At 36.5% G+C, this 25,554-nt stretch overlaps 1 protein-coding gene across 2 annotated transcripts in view; it reads right to left on the bottom strand.

Moving 5' to 3' along the window:
- The window catches only part of LOC131041615 (uncharacterized), a 56,669-nt gene extending 31,326 nt beyond the window's left edge, over nt 1–25,343 (bottom strand). The window contains exons 1-3 of one of the 2 annotated variants that reach the window (XM_057974748.2): nt 25,222–25,343; nt 24,907–25,077; nt 24,669–24,781 (exon numbers count right to left, since the gene is read on the bottom strand). In XM_057974748.2, coding sequence (XP_057830731.2) covers nt 24,669–24,781; nt 24,907–24,928 — 135 coding nt within the window. In that variant the 5' untranslated portion in view covers nt 24,929–25,077; nt 25,222–25,343. Of the gene's footprint in view, nt 1–24,668; nt 24,782–24,906 lie in introns of both variants that reach the window. The other variant, XM_057974747.2, reaches the window with a different exon arrangement.
- Nucleotides 25,344–25,554: the final 211 nt, after the last annotated feature.

The following is a 25,554-nucleotide window of genomic DNA, read 5'->3' as shown; positions in this document are numbered from 1 at the left end:
AAATTCTTCGGAATTCATAGTCTTCAACGGTCCCTTCTTGTCTTAATTGAGTTGATCATTTAAAATATATTTCAAGATGTATTTGGTTAAATCTTTCAATGATTTTTCCTATGAAGTCATAAGTTGTTATGTTTTGGTAATCAAGCCAGGGTGCCACCAGTCGTGTGCAACCCCTTCTAAATGTAAGATGGTGAATTTGATGGCATCTTCTTCTATCATAGGATTTAGAGATAGATATGTATCCAATTTTTGGATCCATGAATAAGTCGTAACCTTCCCCGATCCATCAAAGTTAGGGAGAGTCAATCGACCTGCTTTGTAATATAAGTTTTTATTAGGTTGACCCCTCTCCTTTTTAAAGTTACTTCTTGTTCTGGACTTACAAAATTCAGGGTCAAGTATTCAATATGATTAGACAAGTTCCTCTAAGTTATGGTTTGGTGTATTGGTTTCTTCTTCTTCTCTTGTTGGCCTTTCTTTAGGTATGAAGGAGGGTCTAGTTATTCTTGGTGTTGACCCTAATGGAGCTCTATTATCATTTTCAGAATTATTAGAGTTGGCATCCCTTCCGTTAGCTTGGTTGGGTCTAAGACATAGTGCCACAAAGTTCCCTGACACGGGGACGTGTTTCGGGAATGTGAGGACGGGTTTCGGGGATAGGGGGACCAAGGGCCTAAATTTGGGAACAGCGAGGGAATGGTAGGGGGTGACGAGAAAGCACTAGTGGGGGTGGTGGCCCTAATATACAAATTGAAGTGAATTATAATCTTCAAGGCAAATCTACAATATAACATCTTTGTGAGTGCCCCATAAAAGGCAAACTAAAGTTAAAGGTTGCAATTAGTATGTAATGGCATGTGACATATAGCAAGCAACCTAGCAGCATCCCCGATGGAGGTGGTAGAGGTGGTGGTTCTTCGGAGGGACGTTTCCCCCAATTCTTCAAGTCTCGAAAATGTCCCCCTATAAGGGACGCAGGTTTTTCTGGGGCGGACACATCCTCGTGGACCACTAGTCTAAGATTGCTAATTGTGTTGTTCATATTTTGAAGGGTTTGTAGTAGTTGAGATGTTTTCTCATTTTGCTCCATGTAGGCCCTCAACTCGTCTCCCAACTGTTCATTCATCTTTTTTTTTTGACTGTTAAGTTTTATGATCAGATTAGGAAGACAATTATTCAAACACAATTGCACAATATATACCCTAGGAAAACCTCCTTCTTGAAAGTGAAAAACCCAGCCACACAAACCTCTAATTATGTTTATTAGATCTTAGTATGATATTACAAAATAGCTTCACTCCTTAAAGCTCTATGCACACATCAATTCACCATACAAGGTGATGTGAGAAATTCGAACTGTAAATATGAATTCGAATATATGAACTTCGACTGCTTATGAAGAATGTTGGATTCGAACTTCTTTTGTGTACATACAATCTGCTGAATATGTTTTCGATCTGCCTGAGATATATGTTCTGTTTGAACTTGTGTATATCTTCAATATATATTTCGAATGTCACAAGGAGTGAATCCTGTCTGCTGTCGATGAATACGGATCTGCTTGTGTAGTTATTATATCCGAACTTGTGTTGTCCCAAGGAAAGAAGACCACGCTTTTTATATATCCGTCAATAAGTAATGCTCAAGAGTCGTCTCCCTTTACATATCACATGCTTTCAATAGAGGTTCATGATTTTAGTCAAAAGTCGGCTTATTACAAATTAAAGCAAACCTGAAGAGACACCTCTAATTCATTAAGGATATATTAATAGATTAATATTAGACGGTGCATCAAATGTGTAAAGCCGATAGGCCATTCACACACTTGACCATGTTGAGTCGGCCAAGAGGAATTCGACTGATGATATATATCATCAACATCGACAAGGGTTGTCACTTGCTGCAAGTTTCCTTTTCCCTCTCCAATGCCCTTTGAGATCTTTGTCTAAGTTGGATCAACTATCTTTCATCCCTCAGGCTGGCAGGAACGATGCTCTGATACCAATTGTAATGTCCCCCTTTTGGGATGTTCCTAAATCTTGCCTACAATTTGATAAATCACAAGGTGGTTGTTTTCTAAATGCAAGTTTCTTATCTCAAATCTGATCTCCCTTTGCTTAATAACAGATATTCTGCTAATTTACTAGCAATCTCTGCTGGATGCAATTTATATATAATGCCTGTCCCTGCTGGGTGTAAGGTATAGAAACCTAAAATCTGCTCTGCTCTGATCTTTTCGATGAATGCAGATGATATCTGTAGAAGAACTTTTGATCCCCTCCGATCTGCTATTTCTATTTTTAGTAAATCTGATCTGATTCTCCACCATCCCTTCTTGGAGGATTGTTCTTCCTTTTATATCCTTTATACCTGCCACGGTGGGAGGGTCATGTCTTTTAGTTTCAAAAAGATACCTTTTTTTGCAACTGCTGCCCTTTCCTTTCAGTCACTGCCCCTCATTATGCCTTTTATAATCACTGCCTTTGTGAGAATAATTAATTGATAAACCTCTTAAATCACTGCCCTAGGTCGGCCCTACTTTATTCTTCCTTTATGGTCATGGCCAGTCCTTCCTTTTGCCCTAGTCGGCTCTTAACTTCGCAACTCACAAGCCAAAAATTACGAAAAACTCAGATCTCACAAAATCGGCTAGTAAGCCGAAATTGAAGGGGGGCTAAGTCGTGCATTTCGGCCATAGAGGCCGAAAAACTCAGATCTCACCAAATTGGCTCGCCGGCCGAAAAAGGTAAAGGCATTCCAAGTTCACAAAATCGGCTTCTAGGCCGAAAATTCCAAGAATCATTGAATCATGATCAAAGAAACAAGAAGCATCAAAAATTTCGGAGAATGGAGCTGATGAAACGACTAGGAAACAAAGCAACTGGCCTAGAAATTGGACGAGAGCACAAAGGGGAATACTGACGATATAGAAGCCAAATCACCTAAACCTCTTTCAAGCCGAAAATCAAACAATAGGTTCAGAATCGCGCCAACAAGTTAAAATCTCCAAGCTTACAGTAGGGGTCTCTCTTTAGCCGAAATTCGAAAAACAAAGGGAGACGTTTTAAAACAAAGAGTCATAAACATTTATATTAAAATCCCTCAAAAAAAAAGCCCCTTAGACCCGAAATTCAAAGGGAGAGCCTTTTAACTTGAAAATCGAAATCTTGCAAAAGGCCTCTACGGCCCGAAATTCGCAATGAGCAAACATTGTGATTTATAATAAATCTTGAATTTCAACTATTTTGCCCGAAGTGATGAAAGGAGGAATTTAAGCTTAAAACGAAATCTCTCAAATTTGCCAAAAGTCTGAATTTGCCAAACAAAGGATTATAACTTGAAAAGGTAAATCTCTCAAAACCTCCAGTTTACCTGAAATTCCAAGACTCCGGTGATTAAAGGGTTAAATCGCGCATTTTGATCCAAGGGTGCAAATTTCAGAGGTAAAAGTGGGGTTAAGCCAAAATCGCTCGAAACATGTAGAGGGCCCAAATTTCGTCTAAGTAAGAAAGCGAATCAAGAGTCGAGTTTTGCCAACCGAGTAAAGGTCGCCATTTTTTACCTTAAAACCCTAATTTCACAAGGGGATGTTTAAAAGTTAAATATGTTTGTTAAATTAATTTATTTAATTTTTCAAAAAGATTTAAGCAGGTTGAAATTTATTGTTTATAGATTGATGGCGTCGCTGAAGAGCCACGAGAAGGCCTAAAATGCAAATCAAAGACGCGATCAACGTCGGCCCGCAAAGATGCAGGAGCGCAAAACGTAAAACGAAGCACGAAGAAGCGCGCCACCACCTGAACCAACAAGACCGAAGACAGAACACAAAATGCTACCAAATATGCATTCTCAGAAGGATACACAACTCGATTTAATTCCAGAAATTCAGTTTCTGAAAACTACAATTGTTAATTGTAAAAAGAGAGTTGCTTGTGGGCCCTACCTAATGTATTCAAAACAAAGGGACACAAGTCAGCTATTTCCAACTACCGGATAGACCCAAATTCAAGCCAAACAGTTGTCGGTGGTTGAGATAGTGGTTGGGTGGATAACTGAGGATTGAATGGGCATGGGTTAAAGTTGCTAGGCTTCTAGAAGGCAGATCAAGGCCCTTGGATGCAATCAATCCTGTCCATTGATTCAAATTGTAAAATCTATAAAAGGCAGAGGTCTTTCTCTTGTAAAGGGATAGAGTTTTTGTAGACAGTTAGATTGTTAGATTTTAGTTAGATTTTTTTAGAGTTAGGCAATTTTCAGATTAGGAGTAGCATAGAACTGTTGCAGAAATTGTTGTAATGACAAATAAAATCAATAAATGAACATTGAAGAATGGTGTTTGTTATCTTGGTTTTCTTTTGTTTGCATGGTTTCTTTCAGCAGGTTTAGATAGATCCTTTTGGTGTGCAGGTATTTGATGGATTCAGGTTCATACCGTTGGGGATATGCTGTATCCCTGTGTATGGTTATTTTGAGCCATAAAAATTGTGTTTAGTTCAATTGCAGGTGTCCGTTTGAGCTGCACCAGAATTGGGTGCTTAGGCATGCAACTGGAGTCTCAAAATCTTCTAAGTCCCCTTGAAGATTGCACCGTTCTTGTGAGGTTGTGAGTTATTCTGGCGAAGCAAGGATTGATATGTTGAATCCGTCTACTCGCACACCAGTCTTGTTATTTTTAGGTCTCTTAACCCTTCTCTTTTGCTTTTATTTCACAGTCTGAGAATCGCAACAAACCAGCTTGTTGCAAAACATAAGGCCCCTTGTGCTCCCAGCAAAACACATCAACCGTTGAGTTATCCTGCAGTCATGAACTAACATTTGGAACCTTGAGGTTGTCCCCATTGATCAACTAAACAGCATTAAGGCTTCCTTATACAAGAGAGGATATGATACTCAGCGAGTAAACTCTATTCTGCATTGGCTGGATAGAGTTGTAGCGATACGACTTTAGCCACGTCAACAGGACCATTGGAAATGGCATTTCAAAACAAGTCTAGAGTGATTGCCGATCAAGACATAGCAAGATACGTCTATGCAAATGGATTGGCATTCAATGTTATTTGCAAACCATATTGGCAAAAAATGGTGAAATCAATTAGTGAGGCTCCATAAGGGTACAAGGGCCCAAGTTTTGAAAAGGTGCATAGCACCTTCTTGGATAAAGAGGTGAAATTGTAGAAGACTCCTTGACACCCATTAGGGATTTGGGAATCATAAAAGGGTGTCCATTGTTTCTGATGGATGGAAAGATGCAAAAAGTTGCCAATTATCAATGTTATTGTAGTTTCACCTATTTTTGAGAGAAGTGGATTGTGAAGGAGAGGTGAAGGATGGTGCATTCGTTGCTAACATTCATTGTCAAGCCATTGAGGAATTGGGCCCTCGAAATGTTGTGCAAGTTATAACAGACAATGCCAAAAAATTATATTGCTGTTGGATTATTAGTTGAGCAGCGTTATTCACACAATTTTTTATACCTTGTTATGTCCACTCCCTCAACCTAATGCTAATAAAAATTGGCACCAAAGTTGATTGGATAAAATGGTGTATGTTGAGATTGAAGAGATCCAAATGTTCATCACCAACCACCATATCACAAGGCATATTTAAAACATTCTCAATATTGGAGCTGTTGAAAGTAAGTTACATAATGAATGTTTCACTTTAGTAAACTTTTTAATTTGAATTTTTGTTAAAAAAAAAAAAATCTTTTTCAAACAAGTTGTTGAGACCCATTTTGCCTTCAACACAATTGTGTCGAGACAACTTGTGAAGGTTTGTGAGACATTTTCTAACATAGTAATCAGCCCAAATTGGTCCATATAGAGGCAATATAGCACTACAAAGGCAGCTAAGGTTAAGCAAATGATCCTACATACATTCAATAGGATCGTATTGAGTATTTCATCAATTTCACTAAGTTCATATTGAGCATGATCTATTATACCAACATGGATAGACCTTGTTTGGGTGAGGTATATGATAGCATCGACTAAAACGAAAGTTAACATAAATGCAAAAGAGCAGGATCCTAAAAAAAAAAATCAAAGAACTACACAAAATCATTGTAGAGATATGGAAGAAAATGACCACTCTATTGCATCTCCTTGCCTTTGCATTGAGTCCCATATAGTGCTTATCTCCTTTCTATTGTCACAAGAGTTGCCCATATAAAGATCTTGAAGTTGCCCAAAAGTACAAGGCAGCACTACATAGACTCTTCATTGATCGTGACATGTGAGATGCAATGAGGATTGAGTTCATGGATTTTGCATGCTCCAACGACAATGATCTTAATGCTCTTCAGGACAAGTATATGGTCAAATCTCATAGTTGGTGGTACTTCCATGGCAAAATGCACACACCTACAGCCTCTTGCAATCAAATTTTTATCACAAATAAGTTTTATTTAAAAATAAATTAAAAAATCTTTTAAGTTTTATTTATATTTTAATGTTATAATTCAATTTTTTAAAATTTTGTAACTCTTTAACTCTCTAATTTTGTCTTAATAGGTTGCTATTTCATCTGCATCTGAGAGGAATTTAAGCACATACTCCTTTGTCCACTCAATAAAGCACAATAGAAAATACTCAAAAAGGCAAAGGACTTGGTCTATGTGCGTTCAAACTTGTTACTGCTTACACACAAACAAAGTGGCTACAAAAAAGTGGGATATCGATTCAAAGCATATTGACTTCGATGCTTCCACTACCCACTTTTCTGCACTCAATGTTGATGAAGACTATGAAACATCTAGTGAGCCTAAGAGTGCTAGTGCCAATCCTAGTGCTAGTGGTAGTGCTAGTATGAGGGGCACTATTTGTGGTTCTAATTTACAACAACATAGATCATCTAATATAGACAATTATGATGATATTTTTTATGATATTTGACCAATGATGGCTGATTGTTGACACTTGACATTATTATTTTTTAACTTCATGTAATGTCCCCTGCTTGGAAGTTGTCATATTTCCAACAATTATTATACATTACTGAATGCATTACCAAGTTATTATGCCCTTTTTACAATTAATTCTACATTTCATAATTCATAGCCTTCTATATTATGATCTAACTTTGTTACTACCAAACCCTAAGGGAGGAAGGGGTGATTATGTTGCCAGGGCGCTGAAAAACCAAACTACAACAGGCTCCCTCAAGGTTTATGGAATCTGATCCTTACCCCATCTCGGGACTACCTAATTGGTTTGAATTAGATCGCCTCTCCCTCAGCACAAATCTAGCCCATCCTCATAAAGGTAATAGCAAAAGATCAAGGACTCGGCTATGAGTATACTAAATTCTCATGTGTTATGAATATATATGTAATCAAGCATGACTATCATACATATAGCAGTCTATATTAATATTACTATTAAATTCTGCATATAAACATTATCAGGCTTCATATATTAAGCACATCCCCATGCATACCACTAAGAACAAGGATGTTACTGCCTGTAACTTAATAACAGTTCTGATCTGATCTGATCGACAGTGATATCCTGGATGTTTTTGATTCCTTTCCTTTAGTCTCTCAATGTGAGGAGAGGTCACACCTCTTCATCGTGTATGCCCTTTGGTAAGAGACACGCCCTTTCACCATTATTACCCTTTGAAAGAGTGCAACTCTTCATTATTTCTACCCTTTGAAAGGGACAAAACCTTTCCCAATCAGATCTCCACTTCTTATTTGAATCAGAACTGCACTTCTGATTCCCCCCAAATTATCCCCCCTCAAATGAGTTTCTCTTCTCCCTTTTAAATCTCATGTTTGAGAAGTCACAACTTATCATTTTATGTCTTTTGACCATTCATTAACTTAATTAAATTTTAATTATATTTAATTTTATTCTTTTATATTTTAATTTAATTTTTAATATTTTTATTTTATTATTATTATTTATTTTTAAATTCTATTTCAAAGTGGGGACATTACACTTCAATATATATCATTACATTCAAGTTTGACTAATTTTTGACGATTAATATGGTGCTGTATTTTTAACTTAATTACTACTTCAAATATGTATATATTTCAGATTTTTATATGTTTTTGTATCAATGAACCCAACCCCCAAAAAAATTTTGACCAAACAATCAAACCCGAACCCGAACCTGAACTAGTAACTTAAATTTAAACATTAGACATATTCAAAAAGATATGAAGAAAGTTTTACCAGAAGAAAATGAGTTCTTATTAAGAACTTGTAATATAACAGTGGGCAAGAGGGTCACCTGGGACTATACCGGTGTTGTCTGCTGACTCTGCTCGTCGTTTTGCCTAGTGCCTAGTAAAATCCTTACATTCTTTGTAAACTAACACTATATGAATGCTTGGAATATGTGACCATAGATATTCAGTTAAAGTACTCTTCTCTGCTGTTATAAATGTAGACTTATAGTTCTTTAGTTAACATGTGTAGGCAAAAATATTCGTTAAATGGGTTATATTTTTTATGACTGCACAATATTGTTTGAATTACAGTTTTAGTGAATGTGCTAAGTGAGCTTGCATGCAGGTCAACAGTCTCTACGACTATATTGAGTTAAAACATTATATTTTTGTGTGTTTAATTGTCAAACTTAAATTTTCTGTTGTGACTTGTGAATAATATTAAAGGATTAAAAAGCATATTAAAGTTGGCGTGAATAATATTTCTGAGTGCGCGAATTTCTGAGTGCGTTTCCTCTATTTGTGTCATGCAATTTCTAGCATATTGAACAGAGGAATTATAACTGTGATGCATTGCATGTCTTAACGGAAGTATATGTGGAGCAATTTCCATTTCATTTTATATTTTAGTATTTTACATATGCTATGATTAAGTCTTTTCATTTTGGCGTGAGCACATAAGCCATAGTTGAGAGTTTCTGATCGTGCGTAAATCATCCTCTTGTGTTGAGTGCTTGATATTTCTCCTAAAGTTTGTTAGGTTATAGTGTCTAGAATATAATAGCTGAAGGAGATATGAAGAGACCTTGGTCATGGAAACCAAGGATAGACTGCCTGGTAACTATGGTTTCTCATCAACTCCAGCTTGGGGGATGTGATATAGAAGATCGAACTGTACTTGGATGGTGCGTATTGGAGGTATAGAGGAACAAACATAAGGTTCGTGAGCATATGTGAGGCAATGAAGATTGTTGTGGTTGGTTCTTCCAGGAGTACAGATTTATGATGCATAAGGACCTCTAAATAAATAGCTATATCGATGTTGAAACACTTACCTACGCCGAAGCAACAATATCTTTTGGCTATCACAACAAGTTTCTATTCTTCCCTCTTATGCCTGTACACAACTAATGGTGTGAGGTACTCTAAAATTGCAAAATATTATGATCTTCCTCTGTATTAGATATGACCTGATTTAGTAATGTTGCAAGAACATTTTCTGTAATTGGAAATTAAGATCAGATATTCATTCTGAGGTTTCTGGGTTTATTCATAGTTTTCGTTGTTGTTCTTAACTTCTTATCATCGCTGTACTGGAAATCTCTATTCAATCTGAAAAAAAATCAAACTATCAACTCTGGGATCTAATTATACGTGAACAACAGGACTGTTACTTTTGTAAACATTGATAAATGTGTTCAAGTGCAAATTTTTGGAAATTTGTGAAAAGGGGATCTTACAGTGGTATCAGAGTTGCAAGTCTTGGCAACCTGTTTGAGTTGATTGTATGCGTGGAAAGGTGATCATAACCTGGAAAAACACAAAGGAATAGTGGCTGGCAGCGATCAACCACCATCCACAAGTGAAGAGGAGGCAAAACAAATGTTTGCAGAAATGCTAAGACAGCTACAAAATACCAATCTTTATTTGAGTCAGATGGCTCATAACACAGCAAATGGAAGAAATCCGGTGCACATGGAGAGAGAGGAAAGTAACAAAGCTGAAAAAAACAATGACTTTTCTACTACCAAACCTACAAGTTCATCACAATCCAGACCATTAATCCCTACCTTTATATAAGATGATGAGCCTACACAAGAGGAACCCATGGAGGTCAAGGAGGATGCTGAAATTATGGCTAAGTATCAAGTTTTGGGGGAAGATTTTCAGTCAATTATCTCTTTTGGAGACTACTTGAGGTCACCAATCGCACAAAGCCAAACCAGAAACAATGGAATCAAGGGAAGCACAATTATGGGCTGCAGAAAAGGTTGGGACATCCATCCTTACGTAGTTTCAGCTAGAGTTTGGATTCAGAAATTGGATAATTACCCTGCCCTGAATCAGATGAAGGAGATTGAGGCCATCAATTTGCTACCCTTCACCTTGAAGGAGTTGCACATGAGTGGTGGTATCATGGTTTAGTGGCACAAGGTCATAGTGAGATTGTTTCTTATGATCAGTTTTGAAGTACATTGATAGAGCGGTTTGACCACAAGGATTCAAAGGCACACTCCAGAGAGTTGGCTCAATTGAGACAGGTGGGGACACTCAATAAATACATTTTAGAGTTTCAGCAGTTGTTAGTAATGGTCTATGATGTGATCAAGAAGAGGTTGATTTCTTGGTTCATAGAGGGTTTGTCAAAACCTCTCGGGGGTTGGGTTTCAGCTTTTGATCCTCCTACTCTTACTAATGCCATTAAGAGAGCACGCCACATGGAACTTTCTACTCCTAAAGGTGAACATAATAAGAAGAAGCTGGATTTGAGAGCAAGAATGAGCTACATAAGAAATTGTGTTTCAATTTTCAAGAACCATGGGAACCAGATCATATATGCATTGAAAAAGGTAAAATGTACTATGTAGAAGTTACACCTGACAATGATGACACAATCGATGATATTGTCATGTCCTTGCCCAAAACTCACAAATGGTGCCATGATGCCTTGTCCAGAGCAAACAAAGATAACAAAAACAAAATAAAATAACATACAATAATCACAGCCTCTATTTATACTAAATTTAGGGATTTAAAAATCAAGGGATGCCGACCCCAATAAGGAAGTTAGGGCCGACCAATATAAGAAAGAAATAATGGCTAATATTAACATGTCTAAAGCCGAACCAGCATTAAAGTGAGATAGAAAAAAATAAAATAAAAAATAATAAAATCAATTATCTAAGGAGAGGCCAACCTCACTTTGAATACATCTCTTCCAAATGAAAGGGTATGACCCCACCATTAGAAGATATAAATAGAAGGAGATCTACTTTGAGGAAGGGGGATAGAACCATGCTAGAAGGGCACAATAAGAAGAAAATAAAAGCAGAGCAGAAATCAGAATAAATATAAATAAAGGGAAATCATTTGATGCAAGTCTGATCCTGAATGTATTACCATGGAAATGCAGCCATCTATAATTTAAAAGAATTGCAATCAATTAGGAATATATGACAGTTCTAATCAAAGGGGAACAAACAATCCAGATCAAAAAAACATATCAGGCAGTAAATACAAATAGCAATCAGGCATATATCAATCAGATCAAGGTTTACTATATAAAACACATAATAGCACTATTATTCATCTTTGAGGTATGCATGAGATGTATGCTTAGTGTATGCATTATGAACATATCATCTAACATGTAATTTCTTAAGTGTTTAGCATAGACAATAATGTGAAATACATATCCTAAAACATTAATCTATTTATAACCCAGCAAGCAATCATGTAGAGAAGAGAAGGAAATGCAAGGAAGGGGAGCAGATATGAGATCACTATATATGTAGACTACCCCATGATGGATGTCCAAGGTGCCTGCCACTTGGGGCCAAGAAGGTAAGTGTCCTCTCTTAGGCTTAGATAGGAGTATTTACGGGCACCCTATTGTGACTTCCATTTCAACCTCTACGATGGTTGATTGTTGGAAAAATCGCAATTACCAAGAGAAGAGGGGCCTTGAAGACTTTAGAGACGAGTACCAGTACTAGTATGACAAATTTTCAAAAATAGGAGACAGGGGTGCTCGGAGACGGCAATTTTTTTTAATATAATTTAATAATTTTAAAAAATTATCATAACATAGAACATTATTAATCACAATTAGAACATGATAAAATTACTTGCACAATTACTTATAAATTAATCATATCACCTCTATTCAAAATTTACATAAATCTCAATTATTAAAAAATAAAAAATAATAAAACCATGTGTTAATTCTTGTAACATCGGTCGTACCATTTCCGATACATGAATTAAATATATGTTAACATAAGTCGTATACATGTTAACTATAAACTATAAATAAATATCAAATTGTGGTAAGATCCACCGGTCACACCCCGTCATTGTTATTGGGCTGGGAATATTATCGGTTACACCCATTAATGTTTACGTGCTAGGTTAAACAAATCGCGATATGTTTGTTAATGTGTTGAGTGGTAAGTAGGGAGAGATGTGTCTTCCCACGTGGGAAGACATATCTCTTCCCTACATACCCTCTCATTCACTTAGATATATAACATGAATATGATGGGAAGGAAGACAATACCAAAAATTAATAAGTGTTGTGCTTCCTTCATTCACACAACTGCAGTTCAAATTTAAATTCCAAACTACATCTTTATCTTTTCTATCCTCTTGATCACAGAATTTATATAAACTTAACATGGTATCAGAGCGAAGTTAAGGAAGATCAAATTAAATTCTGTAACGATCTTATAGACATTCACCCGGCCCTTAGTAGATCGCATTCCTATAATCCTAATGGCAGCCGGAGTTAGGTTTGAAGATCGATTAGATGGAGCATCAAATTTTGTATCTCGGAAATTCAGGATCATGCTTGTTTTGAAAGAAAATAAAATTGACTCCCATGTCAAAAGTGAAATTCCTGAACCCTCTGATGATACAGAGAAAATTCAGTAGAGCAAGGATAGTGAGAAGGCTCTTAAGATAATTGTGGATTCGGTGAGAGACCACATTGTGCCAGTTATCTCTAAATATGAGACAGCTTTTCAGATGTTCAAAGCCCTAGCAGGGCTCTCACCTTAAATAATCAACTACACCATATAAAGATGAATAAAGGAGAGACAGTTACATCCTATTTCTTGAGGATCACTGAGCTTAGGGATCAACTATCCACTATTGGACATCTAGTAGACAACAAAGAACTTGCTATGATGACCCTAAATGGACTTCCTACCACATGGGAATCATTCATTCAAGGAATCAGTGCTCATTCTAAATTTCCTAAATTTGATAGATTGAAAACCGATTGCATTCAAGAGGAATCTCGGCTTGTCACACGAGGAATAAAACAAAACAATGGTAATGAAGACATTCAAGTTCTAAACTCTAATTCCCACAAGAAAGGAAAGAAGAAGAACTTTAAGAGAAAGAGGGACAACGGCTCAAACGGAAAGAGGTCTTCAAAGAAGAAGAGAGACATTTCTGAAGTACAATGTTTCAAATGTGACCAATATGGGCACTATGCAATGAAGTGTCCAGACAGGATCAAGCAACAGGCTTCAATGGTAGAAATTAAGAAAGGGAGTGATTCCGAGAAACTAGTCTTCTACTCAATCCTCTCTAGTCAAGTCACCTCCAGTTCCAACACATGGGTGATTGACAGCGGAGCATCTCGACAAATCCCTGGATTTCGTGAGCACCTAGATACACTTGTGGAAAATTCTAATGAAGAAGTGACAATTGGTGATGACTCAAATTATCCAATTATGGGAATAGGAACTGGCAATATCAACCTAAAGTCAAGCATATCCCTACAGCTGACTGGAGTTCTATTTGTACCTGGTAAAGAGAAACTGTGTCTCAGTTTCTGCACTTGAAGATAAGAGATACAGATTAACCTTTATGGAAGGAAAGGTACTTGCTTGGCCAAAGAACTCCACCATCAAGAAAGCCCACACCATTGGAGTAAGACAAGGGAGCCTCTACAGACTTTGCACCACTCCACCTCAAGCCTTGATTCATGAAACTCCAGATTCAAATGAACTTTGGCACAGAAGATTAGGGCACCTTCATTTCCATGCCCTGCCTAAGATAGAGAAGATGGTGATTGGCTTACCCAAGCTAAGTCAAAATTCTGAAGGAGCCTACAAGGGGTGTGCTTGGGAAAGAATACTAAAGGCTCTTTCAATTCTAGCAACAGTAAATCCAAAAATGTATTAGAATTAGTTCATTCTGATTTATGTGGACCCATGTATGTACCCTCCTTAAGGGGGTTTTTATATTATGTAATATTTGTAGACGATTATTCTAGGAAGACCTGGATATATTTTCTGAGGTACAAAGAGTCTGAAGAAATCCTTTCTAAATTTAAGGAATACAAAGCTCTTGCAGAAAACATGACAGGTAAGAAAATCATAACCTTAAGAACAGACAATGGGGGGAATACACTTCTGATATGTTTAAAGATTATTGTATAAATGTTGGGATTAAGAGGGAGTTAACTGTACCTTATAACCCACAACAAAATGGGGTAGCTGAAAGAAAGAATAGGACTATAGTAGAAGCTGCTAGGGCTATGTTATTTGACCAAAATATAGAAACCTCATTTTAGGTTGAAGCATCTAGGACAGTTGTGTACATTCAAAATAGATGTCCTCATTCTCTTCTTGATAATAAAACCCCTGAAGAAGCCTTTACTGGAAACAAACCTGACATAAGTCATCTCCGGATCTTTGGGTGTCCAGTCTATATTCATGTCCCCGAAGAAAAGAGATCAAAGTTAGAACCTTCAAGAAAGAAAGGGGTATTTGTTGGGTACAGTGAAACTTCTAAGGCTTACAAAGTATACATACCTGGTCAAAGGCAAACTGAACTAAGCAGAGATGTAATCTTTGAAGAAGACATAGCATTCAGGAGGTCCAAAAGCTCTAATGAATTAGAACACCAAGATCCTCCTACAAGCATGGATGAGGATTCCACCCCTGAGATTCAGAGGGAGACCCTTGAAAACGCTGAGCATGAAGTTCAAAACTTACCTTTAGAAGAATATTATCCCGAAACTGAAAATTATCATGCTTCAAGAAGCTAAAAATTATGCTGCTCCAAAGGGGACCTTCAGAGAAAGTAAGAGACCTAACCCATTTTCCAGTTATACTACCTTGATGAGTGAGATCATTGATGCAGAACCTTCCTATGTTGGAGATGCTCTCAAGCATATAAGTCAATTCTGAAAAATGATGTCTGCGATATTGTGCCTAGGCCTAAAAGCAAATCTGTGGTATCTTCTAAATGGCTCTTCAAAATCAAACATGCGGCAGATGGCAGCATTGAGAAACACAAAGCAAGGTTTGTTGCCAGAGGTTTCTCACAGACAGAAGGTATTGACTATGAAGAGACATTTGCTCTTGTTGCCAGATACACTTCTGTCCGAGCAGTTTTGGCTATTGCAGCATCTAAAGGATGGGAAGTCCATCAAATGGATGTTAAGACTGCTTTTCTAAATGGTAAGATTGAAGAAGAAGTTTATTTGGAGCAACCTGAAGGTTTTGTGATTCATAAGGCTGAATCACATGTTTGCAGATTAAAGAAAGCTCTATATGGACTGAAACAGGCCCCCAGAGCATGGTATGAAAGAATTGATCACTATCTCTTGGAATTAGGGTTTTCCAAGAATGAAGTAGATCCAAATCTCTACTACAAGGTAATCAATGGTGAATTATTAATTCTTATTCTTTATGTTGATGATCTACTAATCACAAGAGAGGATAATTGTATTTCTCGATGTAAGAGAGAATTAGCCTCTGAGTTTGATATGAAAGATTTAGGAATTCTTCACTACTTCCTTGGATTGGAAATTTGGCAACAGGCAGATGGTATAATCCTTAATCAAGGAAAATACACCATTGATAAACTCAAGAGATTTGGAACGATGGATTGTAGATCCATGACCACACCTATGGAGACAAATCTACACAAGCTAAAGGAAGTAGTTGTAGAATCAGAGTTTGCAGATCCTACCCTCTACAGACAAATTATTGGATCTCTGATGTATTTGGTAAACACAAGACCTAATATATGTTATGTTGTTAATGCACTAAGTCAATTCATGTGTGAACCTAGGGAAATACATCTTGTTGCTGCAAAACATATTCTGAGATATCTTCGAGGAACTATTGGTTTTGGTCTGAAATATAAACATGTAGACCTTGACCTACATGGATTCACTGATTCTGATTGGGTTGGAAGCGTAGTTGACAGGAAAAGCACATCGGGATGTTGCTTCGGTTTAGGATCAGGAATGATCTCATGGATATGTAGAAAACAGTCTTCAGTTGCTCAGAGTTCTACAGAAGCTGAATACATTGCAGCCTCCATGGGAGCAAGAGAAGCAGTATGGCTCCGGAAATTGCTTGTAGGACTGTTTGGTCAGCCCTTAAATCCTACTGTCATCTATTGTGACAATCAGAGTTGCATCAAGCTTTCAATGAATCCAGTATTTCATGATAGGTCTAAACACATTGAGATTCCTTATCACTATGTTCGAGATATGGTGGAAAGTAATGTGATCCGACTGAATTATATTAGTACAGGTGATCAGATTGCAAACATTCTTACCAAGCCTCTCTCCAGGATCAAGATTGAACACTTTAGAGATAAACTTGGTATGGTTGAAAATGTTATTTAATTTTGAGATAGAGTCTCATTTATTCTGATATACTAATATATTGAAAGATCTTTAATGTGTAAACTCTTTTATTTGTCATGTGTGTGACTCCGTGACTTCATGGGCCCTCTGTGAACATTATTGAAGGGTGAAGACTTTTCAATAATGAACACTTGTTTCAGATTGATATTGTAAGGTGACAATTTTACAATTATCAATTTATCTATCTTGATGGATATCATGTGACTTGATATCTATGAACATGTCATGATGGTATATATATATATAAGACATTATGGTAGATATCAATTGGTCGATATCATTAAATAAACCATAATTATGATAGAGATATTCATGGTGAATATTATGAACAATATTCGTGGACATGCCATGAATCATTATCAGTATGGTAGGCATCATGTGACTTGATGCCAGTGCACATACCTTACTTGATAACTATGAGTTATGGTGAGTATCATGAGACTTGATATTCATTGTTGAACCATACCTCTGAATATCACTATGGTGTGATATCTCTTCTCTTCACAATCAATGGATGAATTGTGATATTTTATCTAACATGAAATGTGTCCTCCCTAGTTAAGAGGGAGTGTTAATCCTCCCTAGTTAAGAGGGAGTGTTAATTCTTGTAACATCGGTCGTACCATTTCCGATACATGAATTAAATATATGTTAACATAAGTAGTATACACATTAACTATAAACTATAAATAAATATCAAATTGTGGTGAGTGCCACCGGTCACACCCCGTCATTGTTATCGAGCTGGGAATATTATCGGTTACACCCATTAATGTTTACGGGCTGGGTTAAACAAATCGTGATATGTTTGTTAATGTGCTGAGTGGTACGTAGGGAGAGATGTGTCTTCCCATGTGGGAAGACATATCTCTTCCCTACATACCCTCTCATTCACTTAGATATATAACATGCATATGATGGGGAGGAAGACAATACCAAAAATGACAATACCGAAAATTAATAAGTGTTGTGCTTCCTTCATTCACACAACTGCAATTCAAATTTAAATTCCAAACTACATCTTTATCTTTTCTATCCTCTTGATCACAGAATTTATATAAACTTAACACCATGTAAATCGTCACTAAATAATTCATTTTCTTCCCTCACTACTAAAAGCATAATTTGTAAATGTAACTATTCCACAATCTAATTTTTTGTCTAAATTAGACAGACATTTTTTGTTTTTTCGTAGGACCACCTGTAAATTAAAAAATTATGAGTGAGGAGACAAAAGAATATCAAATGCTAGTCTCTCTATAGCATAGTTTTCGCGATATTTTAAAGCTTGTTATGACATGACCTTTTACTGTAAACAATCGAAGCTACTTAGCTTCCTATATTTTTAACCCTAGAAAACAGTTAGCTTTTGATCGCTCATTTTCGACTAGCAGGTGTTGAAGCTAGCATCGGATGAGCTTGTGTTTTGTCGCGATTTTACAATTTTAGGCATTGTGAGTGTTTTTTCCCACATTTTGACCTATTTTTCGTTGGAGACGTTCAGCGTTGAGCGAGAGACTTTAAGAAACGGAAGGAGACTTCCAACAAACAAACCATACAAATCCACCCATCTCCTAAGACCTTTTAGGTATAGGAGATGTGTCCCGATCTCGGGGATGCATCTGAGGGGTCTGCAGACGTGTCTCTTGGTAACTATGTAAAAAATGAATAAGAGACATGAATAGGGAGGGCAGATACAAGCACCCCACTAGGTAGACCACCCCATGCAGGATGTCCAATGTGCCTGCCACTTGGGGCGAAGGGAGATGATATATCCACTCTTGGGCTTAGTGTGAGGATTGCTTTGGGCCAACCTAAAATGCTTCCTTATTCAAACCTTATTGTGATTAAATACTTAAAAATAATTATAGATGTGACATGACATATCTAATGAATAATGATAATTATATGTATTTGTACTCAAAGGTGTGATTACTAACCCTATAATTAAGATATATATGTGGTTGCAAGATTTAAATCAGGGTTTATCTTGTTAAAAGGATATTTTACCTGGTTAATTTATATCTCTAACTATATTACATTTCTTGTTTTCATTGAATTGGTAATTCTAGGGCAAAATTTTGGGTAATCCCAAAAGGGGGCATTATAGATACTTCAAAGAGTGGCAATGAAGAACAAGATATTACAGCCTTAGCACATGGTGGTACAGCTTTACATCCAAGTACTCCCAAGTTTCAACCATTTAGAGTAAGAGGAGTTGTGAATGAACAGCAAGTGATATGTTTGGTGGACAGCGGTGCAACTCACAATTTTGTGAGTGATAGCTTGGTGGCAGGAAGAGAATTGTCATTGGAGAATTTTCCAGGATTCTGTGTGATGATGGCAGATAGGTTTAAGATGATATGCAACAAGAGTGTGCTGCAGATGAGCATTGAGTTTGATGACTGCACCATCACTAATGATTTATATATGACTGGGATTATTGATTCCGATATCATATTAGGAATTCAATGGTTGCATTCTCTTAGACGGTACATTCAAGATTTCCAACAAATGAAGTTGGAGTTCATGGTGGATGGCAAGAAGATAATCATCAAGGCTTTGGTGGATGAAACACCAAAGGTAGCATCAGCAAAGATTATGACAGCTATGAACAATTATGATGTGATCGAATGGGCAGCCTTACCAATTGATTTTCCAAGGTATGGATATGATATTGATGCAAGAGAATTTTCAGGTATGTCATTTCATGTTGTGTTTCCTATTTCTTATGCATTTTGGGGGCAGCTTGGAGTATGTGAGATTTATGAGTATGCAATAACTCATGAGTTCATCAATTTTCAGTTTATACCACGAGTGTGGAGTTATGAAATTGTGATGAGACATTGTTGATAGGAGAAGAGATAAGAGACAATCATAACTTTCTGATACAGAGACATTATAGTTCCAAAAATTGGGATCATTGATCAGCATGATAGTGGGAATACTTCAGAATGACAGAGTTGCAGGTTTCAGCAATGCTGATCGCATCTGAGTGGAGCAGCAGAGTGATATAGTGTTGTTCATACAGCTGGTTTGGGATCCTGGTGGTGGAGCAATGAATTGCTTGAGGGCAAGCAATGAGCAATGTTTGGGCAGGGAGGACTGTAATGTCCCCAAATTTTTATAAAGTGACTTAATTAAAGTCATCCCTCTTAAAAAAATATTAAATTTTGAACAACTCAATTAATTTATTTAAACAATAAAGTGAAAATAATAAAAGAGTCACTTTATTAAATAAAGTTCTCCAATTATGACAAATATTTAATGAGGTCTTGCACAAATTAAATGTGGCAATTACAGAAAATGTTCTTGCAACATTACAAAATCAGTTCATACCTAACACAGAGAAATATCATAATATTTTGCAATTTTAGAGTACCTCACGCCATTAGCTGTGTACAAGCATCACAGGGAAGACTATAAACTTGTCCTGATAACCAAAAGATATTGTTGCTTCGGTGTTGGGAAGTGCTTCAGCATCGATATAGCTATTCATTCAAAGGTCCTTGTGCATCGCATATCTGTACTCTTGGAAGAAGCAACTGCACAACAAGCTTCAGTGCCTCAAATATGCTCACAAATCTCATGTTCATTCCTCTATACCTACAATTTGCACCATATATCGCATCCCCCAAGCTAGAGCGAATGAGAAGTCAAAGTTACCAAGCAGTCTATCCTTTGAACTGTGACCAAGGTCTCTCCGTATCTCCTTCAGCAATTATTTTCCAGACATTATAACCCAACAAACTTTAGGAGAAATATCAAGCACTCAACACAAGAAGGATAGTTTGCCCACAATCAGAACCTCCTGATTAAGGCTTATGCACTCACACCAAAATGAAAAGACTTCATCATAGAATATAAAAAATATAAAATGAAATGGAAATCGCTCCACATATACTTCTGTTAAGACATGTAATGTAGCGCAGTTATAATTCTTGAGTTCGATATGATGGAAATCAAATGCTTCCAAGAAACTCCTGCACTCAGAAATGTTGTTCATGCCAACTTTAATATGCTGATTAATCCTTATTACCCCTAATAGTTGGCTTTCATAAAATAATCAAACCTTCCACCCAATAAACTATAGCCCTCGACTTTATAATATTATTTGCCAACATTTGGAAAAAGCAGAATATATAAAGCCATATTCAGCAACTATAAACTCTTCACTATTGAATACTCAAAAAAATAAACTTCATCATTAAATATTCAGAAATATAATACCTCAGTTCTGCAAATATCTTTATTACTACAAATTTGTCTCCACTGGAGACTTCACAAATTTAGCCCAATTGTGAATCTAATGCAAGTCCACCCTTAGAAAGAGTTAGGTTTTTGTCCAACCCTTTTATCAATCATCTAAAGGTTTCCGTCCTCAGAGATAAGCTTGTCACAAGCAACATACAAATTCATTATATCCAAAAACCATGCTTACTACAGTCCAACAAACCTCCTTACAAGGAGCTCCAACCTCTATCTAGAAGATTAGGCCACATTTAATTTTTGCAAAACCTCATTAAATATTGGTCACAACTGGAAAACTTTATTTAATAAAGTGGCTATTTTGTTTAATTTCACTTTATTTTTTAATTAAATTAATTGATTCAGTCGTCCAAAAATTATCATATTTCAAAAGGGACGACTTTAACTGATTAATTTAATTAAGTCAGTTCATAAAAAAATTGGGGACACTACAAATTGTTTCCACTCTTCATGAGAAGTTTAAGAAGAATGCTCATAGCTGGTTGTACATCCATAGCCAACCATTCCAACACCTATAATCTCTTGTGGTCAAAGTTTTATCACACATTTTTTATCATTTTATCTAAAAGGCAAAAATTTCCAAGTTTGAAGTTTCATTTATAATGTTATAACTCGTAACTCTCTAACTTTGCCTCAACAAGTTATCAATTCATCTACATCTAATCAAAATTGGAGCACATGGTCCTTCATCCACTGAATAAAGTGTAATAACCTGAACTCTAAAAAGGCAAAGGACTTAGCATACATGCATTTCAACTCGCACTCCAAATAGAAAAAAAACTTGGTGTATGCACATTCTAACTTGCACCTTCTTTCACACAATCAAAATGACTACAAGGAAAGGGAACTGAAGTTGTGTGGTATAAACCTAAAGCATACTGACTCAGATGCTTCCACTTCCTAGCATTCTTCATTTATGAACTAGTTCAATAGCCAGCATACATTTAGTGCAAGTGGCAGTGGCAATGCTTGCAGTTCTTCTAATCTACCTTTAACATCTAATGTCAATGATGTAGTGATCTTTTTGAAAACCCATATGACACTAACTGGTGATTTTATTATTTTAATAATGAACAATGCATATCTATTATGACATATGAGTTTGAAAAACTGACATTGAAATGGTATTTTTAATTTTTATAGTCATCTTGTTAGTTATATGATTCTCTGTGGTATTTTGAACTTAATTGTTGTTTTTGTTGATTTAATGGTAGTGCTCGTTAACCACAGGCAAACATCAGATCTGTTGCCTTCCCAACCATAGACAATAAGCTCTTATCGTCACCCCCGAGCACACTACATGTCCTTCATGTTCTTGAATTCATGTCATTGATGCAATCATGACCTTGCATATATATGAATCAATACTTCCTAATAGACCTCAAGTCGGCCATATACTTTTGGCACCAAGGATAGGGTCCAACCTATATATTACAAGTTACATATGAGTCTCCCTTAGTTGCAAGTTACTTTTAACTTAATCACAAGTTGCACACAAGTGGTTCACCTAAATAGGGCCTGCCCCAAATTAGACTCATACAACTGAGATATCCAAATGCCAAGGCCAACAGGCCACTTGGCATTTTGTGCACTAGGTCGGTCCTAGAAGGGATACGACCTAGCTACACAACAACAGTTTTTAGGCTGCAAATATGTATATATTTTTTTTATGGACAAACCCAACCTCAAAAAAAAAGTTTACTGAATCTACATACCAAAATCCCATACCTGAATCTGAACCCAAACTCATACCCAAATCATCTACTTGGCCCTAGATTAATTGTGGACTATCTAGATACCGTTATGTGATGTTTCCCAGCATGATTTGATACTGGGCACCAAGACAACATACAGTGTCTCTCCTTTCTCGTCCATTCTGCCTTCTTACCCTCCATTCCGCATCTGTTGCCACACCTTGCTTTTCTTTCCCTAATTATTTGATTCCATCTTTGCCGAGCATGGCCCCATGGCCTTGTGTTGGTGTTTCCATGCCAGTTTTTGTCTTTTTCCTCAGATCCAACTAGTAAATCATGCTACAAAACAATTTTTCATAACACATTACAAGGAACTTTCTAAAAGGATGTGCATACAAAATTTACTGAGTTTTATATCATGCACCCCAACCAGCTTAAAGACAAAAAGAGAAAGAAAGACACTCTATGTGACATTTAAGTTATTTAATACTTTTGGACCGATAAACATTTTAAAAATTCGGTGTCTTTAGATTTTTTTGGTCAATTTTGGTGGGTAAAATTCAACTGATACAGATCATCATCCAAATTGCAATCTAACAGGTTTATGATATGCATCTATCAGCTCAGTTGTGATAGATGCCAAACATCAAGGGGCTGACACCCAGGGGCAAGATGGAGCCAGGAAAACTTATTATACAAACAAACCAATTTAAATCCTAACAGGGGAGCTCCTACATATACCACTTTCCAGACTGAGTAAAGTCCCAACAATGGTAGAAAAATGTAAGTTCACGAGCCATCTTCCAAAATGAAAAAAGACTTCATCTTTTCTGGAAAATAAAACAAAATATAATACAATTGCTCTCAAATGTTCAATTCCCATCTATATACCCACATATTTTTGGATGAATTACAAGTTTAAATTTGGCCATATAGTGCAGTCCAAATGATGGAGTGCATTAGCCTCAGGAGAACTAGGTAGTTTTCAAACAATTATGCTAGCTGTCATTAGGAATAAAACTGTAGCCTGATAATTATTTGCTTTTGACTTTTCTAGATTCAACTGCATGAAAGGTTTATGGTTGAAATTTCATAAAAGTTGCTTAAAAATAATTTTATGAGTAACAATGGATTTAAGTAAATAAATCAGTATGTTAACTAAATCATGAAAATAAGAAGAAATGTCAACCGGAAAAAATAGTGACAAACAAAAGTGGGCTTACAAATAAGCCATTCTTCTGTACTAATGTTATTATATTTTAGTTTAATTTCAAGGCTTCTCTGACAAGTGCATTGTGTACTGAAGTGCTGCGTTGTAGAAAAAAATACTTAGCTTTATTAGAAAACGTATGGTTTTTGCTCTGATGAAAATGTTTAACTAGGGCTGGCCTATTAGTTATACCATGGCTTACATCTGGAATTTGGTTTTTGATCCCGGCTTGGGATAACCCCTAAGAATACCTGTATACAAGGCTACACATGAAAACAATATCTCAAATACTGATTGAAAGTCTAAAGGATTAGCTTGTCTTTGAATGGTTTGATGACATAGATAACAAACCCGGATGGAGAGAAAATACTATTAGTTTGATTATTCTGTTATAAGATTCTACAAAGTTTGGTTGCAGTACCAATATGAAATGCATGCTCTTTTTTTTTAATAGATTAGACAAAGAAGATGAAGTCAGTCAAAGACTTTTGATTGTGTGCTTCTGGGTTTTAAAGAATCTCACATTGAGTGGGCCTGATGTTGAAAGCTGAGTACTCTATAGAGAAGGCACAGATTCAAATCTGGAGGGGAATAGGGTGCGTACATCATATATGACGCAGTTTGATGGTAGTACATTTCAGCTCCTCTCGGCCAAGCACACAGGGTGTATCGATTCATCAGACACGCCCATACAAACTGTACATCTTAGACTTCAAATATTGCTTAATTTAAGTGGAAACCTCATATATTTAAAGCTACAATTTTCTAAACTTGTTTATAAAACTAAACACTCTTCATAAAAAATCTAAGGTGCTACAATTCGCAGGTTTTCTTTTGAATTTTTCTCTCTAATAATGATAGCATCGTACAAAGAACGAACTGATCAGGAAAATTCAAGGTAAAAATGAAGCTAACCTTGATCCTGTGTAAAAGTGGAACAGCGGTATGAATATGATGCTGAACATAATAAAGCCCTACTGAAGGTTCATTTGCCACATGCTCTATCATCTCTTCTATATTTTCATTCACTGCACATCCGACCAGCAGCAATTAAAGGTTCAATACAAAGATTTTTCACTAGCAGTGACAAACATAGACCTCCGTAAATGTTTCATACATCTAGGGTTTGTATTTATAGGGTTTTGGGGCAAACCTTGCTTGAATCCTTCATGCATTCTTATTCGTATCACCTAATTTTGCATTGTAATTTGTTTTTCTGATCGGCTTACGTTGATTGGCGGTAAACCGGGCGCCGATCGAACCTGTGGCAATAAGAAGCAGCAGAGTTCTGGCAACAAAAATGCAGAAGTCGCGTGGTCAAATCCTGCAAAACGTTGCGGCAGAAAGTGAGAAGCGTCGGCAAAAACATCGACCCTGGTCGGATTTGAGTTCAAAACTCAAGGAATTTTGCGTGACCAATAATCCTCGTCTTCAAATTTCGGGTCTAGACAACAGAAGAATTTCATACCTGAGTAGACATCTAATTCTAATGGACGAAGGAACTTCTAGTCTCAGCCAAGCGAGAAAGCAACTATGTTCGAGTACTTGAAAGTTTTCCCAGGGAATTTTTTTATTAATAATTGGATAAATCACACTTTATAGGGGTGCGGGTTCAGTACTTTCGATAGTAGTTGACAGCCTGGGCCCATCAAATGTCCATTCAATTCTAAATGGTCTTTATAACATGTAAAAGAGTATATGTTAAATCAATTATGTGTTCAATCATGGAGAGGACTCTCAAGGATGACTATAAATAGATGTTTATATTTCTATTATATGGAGAAGTATATTAATAATCGTA

The sequence above is a fragment of the Cryptomeria japonica genome, chromosome 8 (genome assembly GCF_030272615.1).
Source record: "Cryptomeria japonica chromosome 8, Sugi_1.0, whole genome shotgun sequence".
Classification (NCBI taxonomy): domain Eukaryota; kingdom Viridiplantae; phylum Streptophyta; class Pinopsida; order Cupressales; family Cupressaceae; genus Cryptomeria; species Cryptomeria japonica.
The sequence above is the reverse complement of the archived record's forward strand: the minus strand, read 5'-3'. Positions and strand labels throughout refer to the sequence as shown.